The sequence below is a fragment of the Equus przewalskii genome, chromosome 13 (genome assembly GCF_037783145.1).
Source record: "Equus przewalskii isolate Varuska chromosome 13, EquPr2, whole genome shotgun sequence".
Lineage (NCBI taxonomy): Eukaryota > Metazoa > Chordata > Mammalia > Perissodactyla > Equidae > Equus > Equus przewalskii.
This window is the reverse complement of record NC_091843.1, coordinates 22,907,223-22,919,534: the sequence shown is the minus strand read 5'-3', so window position 1 is coordinate 22,919,534 and position 12,312 is coordinate 22,907,223. Positions and strand designations below refer to the sequence as shown.

Below are 12,312 nucleotides of genomic sequence, written 5' to 3'. Positions count from 1 at the left end.
AAGGCTGTTCCCTCAAACAAGTATATTCAGCTTAAAAAAATCCCAACAATCCCTGGAAAGTTGTACTTCATCAAGCTTTTGTAATAAACGGTGCTGGGGAGAAGCTGACAGAAGAACTCATGAACAAATGGCTGAATTAGGACTATGTCACTATGTTCAACGTTGGAAAGGGCATGGTGAGGCCTAAAAAGCATTTCTGCCTGGGCTTAGTTTAAAAAAATTAAGGGGAGTGGGGCTGGCCCGGCGGTGTACCAGTTAAGTTCACATGCTCTGCTTCACTGGCCTGGGGTTCACAGGTTTGGATCCTGGGCACTGACCCAGCAGTGCTTGTCAAGCCATGCTGTGGTGGCATCCCACATGAAATAGAGGATGACTGGCACAAGTATTAGCTCAGGAGCAATCTTCCTCAAGCAAAAAGAGGAAGACTGGCAACAGATGTTAGCTCAGGACCAATCTTCCTTACAAAAATAAATAAATAAAAGATGAAGGGAGATTTAGGCAGTTCCACGTAGAAAATGAGCATTTTGTCAAGCATAAACAGTCAAAACACAGAGTAGGCAAATATCCTCCTCGGACTGAAAATATCCAAATTATTTTGCAGTTCTCAAAGATGCAGAGAGCTCCTGGATCATTCAAGGATACCAAGGATAAAGTAGAATATCAAATACAACTGGGCTTACTCAACTGATATTACAGATGGCATGAACCAGCTTGTGATCAAATATACATACAATTACAAAGCTGTTTTTTTTTTTTAAAGAAACAAACACATACCCATCTTCATTGCCAAGAGCCATGATTTTGCCATCTGCTTTCCAGCTGATCTCTGTGTGTACAGGCAATTTGTACTAGGAAGAAAACAAACCAATCTTGACTAAAAACATTGTTCTTCTTTCCACATACTTACAAATCAATCACGACAGCTTGAGAAAAAAATCCCTAGAGTTTCAAAATGTTCTAATTATACAACAGCCATTCTTGTAAATAATCTACATAATTAGCCAAAGAGTTACTAAGACAAGTATTCTAATTATAATTTCCTAATTGGGACAAAAAGAGACCAGTAAATACTAAATGTCTACAGTGTCTAGTCTTGTGAAATGAACCTTATTAAAATGATTTTGTTTTTTCGGGTAAGGAAGATTCATCCTAAGCTAACATCTGTTGCCAATCTTTCTTTTTCTTGAAGATTAGTCCTGAGTTAATATCTGTGCCAATCTTCTTTTACTTTTTGTATGTGGGATGCCTCCACAGCATGGCTGACAAGTGGAGTAGGTCCGCACCCAGTGGCCACCCGTGAACCTGGGCCACTGAAGAGGAGCACACAGAATTTTAACTACTTGGCCATGGGGCTGGCTCCTTAAAATGATTTTTATCCCACAATAAAGAATGAAACATGTCCATCGGCTTTGACATGAGGGTCATGGTCTCCTGAACAAAAACCATACACACTGTCCTTGTTTTCTTCTTATCCCTTCTGTTTCCTTTCCAGAATCATGTTTCTTTTATTTTTTGATTTGACATTTGTAGATACTGTGAAATGATCACCACAATACGTCAAGTTAACATTCATCACCACACATAGCTACAAATCTTTTTTTCACGTATACATCATTATATTTCGATTTCTTTGTAGATTATCATTTTTCTTCTAACTCCGTATGTTGGTGTTCCCCAAGGCTGCCTGGGCCCTCTTTCTTTCTTACTTGTCTCTTTAGACCACCTCATACATGTCCACAGCTTCTTCAGCTGCCATTTATGTGAAGGGATTCCAAATTTCTAGTTCCAGCCCAAACTCTTTGTATGAGCTTCTGATCCATATATTCAACTGCCACAAAACTAAAAATTCATTAGGAAAAGGAATTTTGTCTCTTTTATTCATTGCTGACTGTAATGTTCAGATAACATTTAAGACAATGAAGGAATATATCAATAAAAATAATTAAACTTATGATTAAATGTTATTTTTATGCTAGCCATACAAAAATAATGAGCAGCATTAAAAATTGCTCATTTGAACGAGTAAGGAAATCTCAACATTTATGGTTTCACTTCAAAAGACAGTTCTGGCAGACAAATGACTGATAGAATGGTAAAGCAAATGTGACTAAATGTGGGAATCTGGGGCAAGAATATAAGGGAAATGTTTGTATTATTTTTGGAGCTTTTGTGTAAAATCTATAATTATTTCACTAAAAAAAATTAAAAACAAGATGATAATCTGTCTTGAACAAAGTAACTTGCAGCCGTACTTGGACACCATTGTAGAAAGTTATTTTTACTAAGGCCTCACACTGGAGGAGGTGCTTGGTCTGAAAAGGTGCTTTATATCCAAGACCTGAAAGTTTATAATAAATCACCATGGCAATGGAGACAAAACTTTTTGTTTTAGTACCTTGCTTTACTCAAGGATAAAGACTTCTAAGATATATCATAACTCAAGAATTCACTGAGCCTTTTAAGAACATCTAAGAAACCTGACTGAGCATCAAGAATATCTCTAATAATGACATTTATTATGTGAGATGGGAAATCAAGAAGACATACACATCAAGAGGAGACTTTAGACCACAAGAACTTACTTTGATTGAATTGGTGTCCCTGATGAGCTTGTTGATGTCAAAGGCCTCTCCACTAAGCTTCCAGGGGTTATGCTGTAAGACAATCCCTTCCCCTCCACAGCTGTACAAAGTGAGGGAAGGTCTGTCTCCTTCTCCTCCTATATGAGATAAGCAAAGACAGCTTATCAGTTTTGCACTTCACCAGTTTAACTATTTGTTGCTATGGTACAATCATATCATATTATGAGTTGTTTTAAAAGATATTAATACATTGAAATAAAATCAGTGTTCTTTGCATCTGTGCACAGTTGGGAGCAGAAATAAAAAAGGCATACTAATTCTACATTAATATTTATAATGCAACATATTTGCTTTAAACAGTCTTCTGCCATTCAAAATAGTAGGGGTGCCAAAGCTGGGCTCAGAAAACATCTCACAGTTTCTGAGAATTTACTTTTTCTTCTAGAAATAAGGACTCCTCGGGCACTTAAATCTATGGAGCTGCAGGACTTCCTATGACTGACTATAAGGAGCTGTCCTTTTGCTTTCTTTAGTATAACAGTAATCCTCGTTGATTTTTAAGAAGCAAACAGTGGTTCTGGGGGGTTTCTCTAAAGGCAAGTTTTGTTTTCACCACTGCTAGAACAAATCAAGGATGCATGGCACAAATCAAGGATCCAATAAACGTTTCTTTTTTTTAAAAGATTTTATTTTTTATTTTTCCTTCTTCTCCCCAAAGCCCCCCAGTACATAGTTGTATATTTTAGTTGTGGGTCCTTCTGGTTGTGGCATGTGGGATGACGCCTCAGCATGGCCTGACGAGTGGTGCTAGGTCCACTCCCAGGATCCGGACCAGTGAAACCCTGGGCTGCCGAAGTGGAGCACGTGAACTTAACCACTCCACCATGGGGCAGGCCCACCAATAAACATTTTTAAATGAATGAACTACAATTGCAATGCTGCTTGAGTTCTGAGGACTTACACTTCTCTATGTAATGCACTTACTATGGAAATTTACAGATGGTTCATTCATTACAGATGGTTAAGAAAAGTTTACTAAAGACTTTTGCTGTACACACTCATTTTAAAAGATACTCTGAAAGACCTATCACTTTAGGAATAAGAAAGAGAAAGACAAGGCTGAGGGGCCAGAAGAGAGAAAGGGTAAGAATACAGTTAAAGGCAAGAAGAGATCATTTGAGAAATTCTAAGTTTGCTTTAACTGTAGGAGAAAACAGATGATCGTTATTCCATTAATAGAGTTGAAATAACATTCTAATTCTGATAAAATTAACAAGCGACAGGAAATTTTAGTGAAAACAATTAGACTGGGTATCAGGACTCAGCACAAGATAACTATACACACCATGAAAAATTCAGCTCAAAGAGACCACCTAATGCTTTAGGCAGAGTTTGGGAGGCTTATTATGGGTGAATGGTATCAATCTAGACAGTAAACCACGAGTGCCCTCATGGATCCCTGGGGACAGAGCAGCCCGCATAAGCAGTCACTTCTCTGGAATATTCATGACTCTTTCCAGTGTGAATATTCTAGGATTAAACTGAAAGAAAGAGAATACTCTCACGTGCGTTAGAGAATGGCTCAGACACTTACCGAGTGACAAGGGGGGTACTGGTGGCCCCCAGGCTAAAGTGTACACAGTCTTCTTATGATATGTGCTAGAAATTTGTGGAGGTCTAGGGGGAAAGGGGATTACAAACAGAAAGATTTAAACAAAAAGGCATAATGGAAAACAGACCATCTTTTTCTAAAAGGTCCCTATAATAAACTTAGTTGCTGATATTAGAGAATAACAATTTAACAGTACCCTTCTCGAAATACCTGATTATAAAGAAGCAAACATTTAGATAACATACCATGTAATGATATCTACTAACAAAATGATTAAGTCTCAAACATGCGTTACCCAGAAAAAAATGTTATCCCCTTGTGCCAACCCATCTGGCCAGTTTGGGATCATTTTCCCCATCTCTCCCACCGAGTTGCCCACTTCACTCAAATGTCAAACATTACTGTAGTTATACAGCAGTGTAAAGGCTATCACAACTAGAGAAAAATAAGATAATACAGAAAATACACACTGTTCAGCAAAGAACTAAAGTTATGCTAAGCATATATTATCGCAGTGCAAATATATCTACCTCATATTCAAGTAAAAGATTCGAAGTCATTTTAGGCTTACTCTGTCATTTGCATCACGTTCTTAAACTAAGACAAGATGTTAGAGTAGATAGATTTTAAAGTCTCTTATTGTCTGGTGATTAATGGTATGTGATGTGTCAGTAAAGGGCAGTGTAGCTATTTCCTTTAGTTTATACTACATTCTTTGTATGGTTTTAGAATGCCAGGATTCCAGAACCTATGACAGAACTGGCTGTTGATTTATTTACTTCCATGTATCTGACACAATTATCGTTATCATTCTAGACAATAAACCAAAATTTGCTTGGCTAAAAGAAACAGAATAAGCAGCTCTGGCTGAATGCCTAACAACGTATCTACCACAAACCCCCTCCTCCTGCTACATACCTCTTCTAGGGTTAGTTTGAACATTCAGCTTATCATAACCAGAATATATTAATTTAATAGAACTAGCAATTTGGTGATGACACAGCTATTTAAATTAATATATAGCTTTATTTTCTTAAATATCTCTTGGAAATAGTGTAGCCTTTTTTTTCTTTTGAGAATTAAAAATGGAGAAAAATAGTTAACTGCATGTAGTTTATATATAAGTACATAAAGAATCACATATAAAAAGTTAGCTCTGCAGTATAATAAACGATTCTCACTTAGAAGCAAACCATCTAGAACAGGGGTAGGCAAACTATCCTAACAAGGGCCAGACAGTAAATATTCCAGGCTTTGTGAGCCATGTGGTTTCTTGTCACAACTACTCCACTCTGCTCTGTACTATGTAAGCAGCCTCAGACAAGATATAAACAAATGCCTGTGGCTGGGTGCCAATAAAACTTTATTTATGGACACTAATATCTGAATTTTACTTAATTTTCATAAGTCATGAAGTACTCTTTTGATTTTTCAATTATTTATAAAGGCAAAACCATTCCTAACGCATGGCCCATAGCTCTCCAATCCCTGGTCTCGAACAGTGCTGTCCAAGAAGGCACATATGGCCTTGTACACTTGAAATGCGGCTCGTGCGACTGAAGAACTGAATTCCTAATTTTATTTAATTTTAATTTCTTTAAGTATAAATAGCCACAAGTGGCTAGTGACGACCAACAGCACACAGCGCAGGTCTGGAATCTAATCAAGCTAAAATAGCTGTGTCCAACTGATTTATAATGTGAGCCATAAATACAAGCCACATATGCCACTTAAAGCTTCCTAGTGATCACATTAACAGAAGTAAAAGAAACAAGTGAAATTCAATTTTAATAATATATTTTATTTAACTCAGTAATAAAAAGTCTTACCTTTTAAAATATAATCAAAATAAAATAATTATTGAAATAGCTTACATTCTTTTTTTGGGACTAAGTCTTTGAACTCTGGAGTGTATTTTACACTTACAGCACATCTCAGCAGTCATTTGTGGATAAAGACTACTGTAATGAACAGTGTAGCTCTAGACATAATTTCTAGTTTATAGGAAAGAGAGGGAATATTGAAACGAATTAGAAGTCAGCACAAAGAAATAACTAGACATGTCCACAATGTAGAATATTATACAAAACAACTTATCTGGAACCTTCAAATTAAAAAGGCAATGTTATGGAAAGAAGTGGGGGCACTATTCTAGAATAACAGACACTACAGAGACGTAATAAAATGCAATGTGTGAACCCTAATTGAAAACTGATTTGAAAAACAAATAGCTAGGAAAAACATTCTTGGTTCAACTGAGGAAATCTGTATATGGACTGGATATTAGATCATATTATAGAATTACTGTTAATTTTCTTAAGTGCACACAGATAAAGCAAGTATGGCAAAATGTCAACAACCAGTAAATCTAGATGGAAGGCACAGAGATGTTTTTTGTGCTAGGCTTTCAATGTTCACGGATGCCTGAAAACTTTTGTAAAAAAAAAAAGCTGAGGAAAACAAAAGGAATGGTTTATTTGAGTGGTTCCCATAGGTCAGATGGGCTAAAAAAAGATTTTTTAAAATAAAATTCCAAGTTGTAAGCCTCAGTCTCAGAGCCAGAATCTTAAAGATGCTTTCCAGGCCAATTCTGATGTACATCCAGGTTTAGCAACTCAAAATGAACTCCATCATTGACCCCTTGGTCAATGGGTTAAATAAGAATGATTTATTTCTTACTTGTTGGAGTAGGTGTCATACAATCCCACTTTTCCATCATCAGTTCCAAAAGCTAAGCAGCCTTCCTTGGTTGGGTGCCAGGAGAGCTACAAAACATATGAGGAGGGGCACACTGTTAAGGGAATCCTTAGGTAATCCTTCGAGAATTCGAATGGAAAGCATTTTGCTCTTGGTGTCTTCTAATTTAAAATAACAAATTCTCATTATTTAAAAGAGAGAAGCAAAGAAATATTAAAAACAAAGTAAAAGTCACCTGTAATGTCACCATCCAAAACACTCCATTGCCAATTTTGTCTCTTTCCAGGTATTTTTTGTGAATAAACTTAGGGTATATACAATTAAAAAAAAAAAAGGCTCAAACATTTAAATGCTGTGCATGATACACTGTTGAGTGGTAATAAAAGATTCCTGGACAATTTAGAAAATATGATTCTATTAATAATTTAAAAAATTTGGAAAGATACATCACAAACTGTCAACAGTGTTCTCTGGATTACGGAAGTGGGAGAATGGAGTGGAGGGTAGAGTAGGAAAAATTTTTTGCTTTTGACACTTCTGTACTATTTGGTTTTCTTTTTAAACCACAAACACTTATTGCTTTTAGACTAAAAAACCAAAACAGAAGTATCACTTCGGAGAAAAACAGAAAAATTATATTGCTTTGTAATCTGTGTTCCCTGTTTTGTAATTTGCACTTTTCACAAATCATTAACATCTTTCCACATCAGAAAAAGATCTACGTTATTTTTAATAGTTTGATACCATTCCAACATGTGGTTATATTATAACTTAAGGTACCTTCTATGAACGCACATCCAGGTTATTTCTAATTCTTACTATTAGAGAACATGGTGACTTGAACAAAGTTTTAATTTTAAATTCGGAATTTGGAGATAATGGGTTTGGTTAGAGAGCATCCTTCTGCTTTCCTAGTTTCAAACATCACTGGAAATACCCTTGAACAACCTTTGATTCCCAATAGAGTTCATTTAAGTGAACAGATATTCTCTAAAAGAGAATTACATTATTTGAAAAAAAGTTCATTGCAAGTAAAACAAAGTTCAAAGAAAGCACCCTCACCGCAGTAACCTTGGACTTGACACCTTGCCAAAAGTTTTTCACATCATAGTTGTTCTTTATGGAGAGTGTATTCCATATACGGATCATGCCATCCCCAACGCCGATGGCCAAAGAGCCTGTGTCCACAGGAGAGAAAGCCAGACTGTAGGCAAAGCCCCCAAGGGAAGGCAGGGTCCAGCAGCACTCCAAGGTGGCCATGTCCCAACATTTTACCTGAAAAGATTAAGGGTTAGGGCCTAAATATCAAAAAGATCAGAGAAACAGGAAAAAGAATCAACATTCAAATAGGATGGGCTCAGAGAGTAGGTAAGGACAATGTAATTTAACGATTCCAGTAGGAAATGGAAAGTGTCTCTTAGAAAAAAAAGAAGTAATAAATCGTAGAGCTCAAAGGGATCTTACAATACATTTATTTCCAGGGATGTCGAGTGAATTCGGGGTCACGCAATTGATAAACCAGAGCCCAGGCCTCCCATTTCTCAGGTTCAGTTGCCTTACAACTCTATTGTATTACAGCATTGGTAATGTCCTCATCTGGCAAACTCTAAATAAGAATGAATTTGGCCTCAGGACAGTGGAAAAATCAGAGTTGCTATCTCAAAAAGCAAAACATCTTATGATACCCAGCGTAAGAGGAGTGATAAGTTCTTAATGGTCACTTGTTTATCAGAGGGGCTTGGGAGAAAACAAACTCTAACAAATAAGCCTAGATTAAATGCAAAACACTAAGGTCACAGACTCTGAAATAAAGCCAGTTCTCTCCCAGAGAGGTTTTACCAGGAGCAGATGATTCTGCTACTTAAACTATAGACAAGGATATTTCGAAGGCAAAGCGTGATGATTTCACACATCCTTTCCAGACATATCTACTGTTCTTTAGCAGATCTGCTTTGAAAAAGGCATCTGGATGGTTCCTCACCTTTACCCTACCTCTCTGCTGCTAATGTATTTGGTGTCGATCTGTAACAATGACTGAGATTGGAAGGGGGGGCAAGGTGGGGTGTGAGAACTGATGGATGGTTTGAGAAAGCAAAGCGCTCTAGTCCCATCCAAGTCATGAATCGCTGCTCCACCATGCTGAAGAAAAATAAGCAGTTCTTACATCTCTGTCCATTGAGGTGGAAAGCAGCAGCTGTTTGTCATCCTCAGTGTGTAAAGGACATAAATTAAACACAATTCTTGAATGGTTCTGCCCTTCTGATGAAGCACTAAAGACAGTAAATTTCCGCCTCCAAGACTGAGTGAGATCCCACAGCAGCAGCTCGCCTCTGTGAAGGAAACACAAGCACTAGTTCTCTTTCAGGAGCAATCTAAAAACAAGTGATTGTGGGCCAGAGTGTGGGCCCTCAGTTGCAAAATAATTTCTGTTAATTGTTCCTTTAAGGAGAGAAAAACTGCACATTCTGAAATACACACAACATATCTCTGGAAAAACATACACAAAAAGAAGGAGTCACTGCTCATGGGGAGGAGAACCAAGAAGCTGGAGAAGGCAGAGGTGGGAAGGGTACTTTATTCTATACTTTCCTTCCTTTTGAACCACATGAGTGTACTGGACTACCCTTTGAACACATTTTCCTAACAGCTTTAATTATACAATGGCACCATAATTTGCATAGCACCAAAGGCTTTAAGATCTCTCTCTTTTGTGCGGCAGTTGGGGGGAGTAGGGCCATCACTAACGTTTTGGGGGATTTTTATATGCTTTACCTGTATCACTTCATTTAAAAGCAGGGAGCTTGTCTGTTAAATTCACTTATTATCTCAAGCAATTAGAAGCTGGTGTTCAATAAATTTTGTTTAATGAATAGCTATAATCATCCTAAAAGACAGGAAATGCCATAACCTCCCTTTTTTACAGGTCAAGTAATCAAAGCTCAGAAAGTGAAGGGTCTTGCTCATGAACACAGAGCAGGTACGTAACAGACTGATTCTGAAACTCAGCTCTGCCTGACTTTAGAGTCTATACTCTTAACCGCCAGGCTCTACTTATTTGATCTTTTCACAACTCTGTTATTAGTGAAAGCACAAGTATTAGTCCTATGATTTTTCCGTTACAAATGGCCCACCGTAATACAAGCCTCAGCCATTGCTTTCTCTATCTTCTGTGCCCAGAAAGAGAAGCCTAGGAATTGCTGAGGCTAGAGAGGAAAACAAAATATGTCAAAGAGCATGACCAGAGACTTACCCCAAACAGCTGGATACCAGCTGTGTTGGCTGATTCTTGGGCCAATGGAGTGTCAACCAAAGGCGCTCTTTCACAGTGGGGTCTATGCCCCCTCCTCTTCTCTTCAGAACAGGCAACTTCAAAATCATCACCCCTACAGAATAAGAGAAGGTCCATGGGCTCTCTAGAAATGAAACTACCTGCATGAAGTCCCAGCAGTCCACAGCATGGTGTGTGGTTTAAAGTTTGTTAGTTTGGTTACTTAGAATTCAGACCTCATTTTTCTTAGGGAAACATTATGGGAAGCAACTTTCTGGATAGAAAAGTAAAGAACTGCTTTCTGACAGATGACACACCCTCAGGATAACAAGACAGAATAAAAAAGCTTCTACTTCCATCAGATCAATATAGGTTACATCGTAAAAGAGATGTTGAACATCGATCCTACCTCGGCCTCTAGAGCAGCTCCAGATTCGAATAGTCTGATCTTTGCTTCCAGTAGCTAAGTAGCAGCCTTTCGTTACTGGAGTTTGTGCTATAACTTTCCCATTGGGAATTTCAGGTTCTTCTAGGATAGAGATGGTAATTTTATTTTTAATTTGCATTAAACCCGCACTTATCAAAGAAAAACTAGTTTGCAAAGGTCCTGAAACTTAGCTATCGCTTTCATAGATCTGATCTGTAAAACCTAAAATTTTAAATATAATTCAAATGATATAATTCTACCCACTTTGTTCCTTAGGTCTCAAGAGTACTAAACCCTCTTAAATCATCTCTACCTGAATTTTCCTCTTGATTTATGGATAAACAATCTTCACCAGGCAGAGGACACCAGGCTATGGAGTGGATCTCATCATCGTGGCCTCGAAGCCTGTGAATAACTTCTCCTTTCTTACTGATGTCAATTATAACCACTATGCCATCCTTGTAGCTAAAAAATAAGAGTTAGAAATATTACAGAAAAATGAAGACAGAACAGTGTCTCTAGCAAACATTTTGGTTTAGGAGTTATCATTGTGCATTTCTAAAAATTAAGCGTATTTAGGGTGGGGGAGAAGGGAAGAGAGCAAGAAATAATCGTTCTGTCCTTTTTCCAAAGTGCTCATTTCAGGTTTCCTGTTTTTTTTTTAAAACCTGCCCCCATGATGAAACTCTTGGCACTAAGTAATACTGTGCATGTTGCCTGGCACAGGGCTCACAGTGGAGCATGCTTATGTTCGAAGGGAACTTACAGAAGAACAGTTATTACAGGGGCCCAGCAATTCCTCTAATTAGAGATGAATTTGTCCTAATACACTAAAAAACCCTCCTTTTTACAAGTGATCCTCCTTTTCTAACTGTGAACTTAACAAAAGCTGCAGAATTCCAACTTCTAGATCTGGATATTCCAAGGCTATCATTTTTTAGTTCAGAAGAAACTGAGAAATTCTAACAGCTTTTTAAAAAAGAGAGGAAGTATTTCAGACACATAAAGTATCTACCACCAAGCTTCAGAAAAAAATAACTACCAATACCATTGAAGTCCTCGGCATCACCCACCCGGTCAAACCTCTCTCCTCTTCCTCAGAGGTAAGCTGCTATTTGTGAATTTTGTGTTATCTTATTCCCAGCCTTTCTTTGTATATGCTCCTAAATAAGATGCACAATTAGTTCGTAAATTTAAAACCTTCAGATAAATGGTATCATGCGGTCGATCTGTCTGCAGCTTGCTTTTTTCACTGATTCTGTTTGTGAGTCATCCCTGTTGACACACGTAACTCTAGCTACTGGTCTGTCATTTACACTCCTGTATAGTACTCCACTGTGTGAATATACCACAAGTTCATTTATTCATTTTCCCTGAAGGGCTTCCATTTCTTGCCATTACAAACAAAAAATGCTGCTATTAATGTTCTCATACACACATAAGACAATTTCAGGTTTGATGCCCAGTAATGGAACTACCAGGATGTAAGATATGCACATCTTTTCTTTACTACAAAGTGCAAAACTGCTCTCCAAAGTAGGTGTATCTATCTCCATTTCCTACATACTAGAAAATTCTACAGGGAAAAATATCATTACAGCTTTATTTATTTTTCTCCTTTCATTGAATTTTTTTTTATGATTACAGCTTTATTAAAAATGAAATCATAGACTATATCAATCTTTGAAGACCTGGACTTTGTGCAGTTCCTTCTACTTGAAGGACT

At 37.4% G+C, this 12,312-nt stretch overlaps 1 protein-coding gene across 4 annotated transcripts in view; it reads right to left on the bottom strand.

Moving 5' to 3' along the window:
* The window catches only part of GEMIN5 (gem nuclear organelle associated protein 5), a 41,298-nt gene that overhangs the window by 25,289 nt on the left and 3,697 nt on the right, over positions 1-12,312 (bottom strand). For all 4 annotated transcript variants that reach the window (XM_070569135.1, XM_070569136.1, XM_070569138.1 and 1 more), the window contains exons 4-12: positions 10,900-11,051; positions 10,569-10,688; positions 10,142-10,274; positions 9,056-9,221; positions 7,954-8,166; positions 6,874-6,959; positions 4,177-4,259; positions 2,583-2,719; positions 775-848 (exon numbers count right to left, since the gene is read on the bottom strand). In XM_070569135.1, coding sequence (XP_070425236.1) covers positions 775-848; positions 2,583-2,719; positions 4,177-4,259; positions 6,874-6,959; positions 7,954-8,166; positions 9,056-9,221; positions 10,142-10,274; positions 10,569-10,688; positions 10,900-11,051 — 1,164 coding nt within the window. The remainder of the gene's footprint in view (positions 1-774; positions 849-2,582; positions 2,720-4,176; positions 4,260-6,873; positions 6,960-7,953; positions 8,167-9,055; positions 9,222-10,141; positions 10,275-10,568; positions 10,689-10,899; positions 11,052-12,312) is intronic.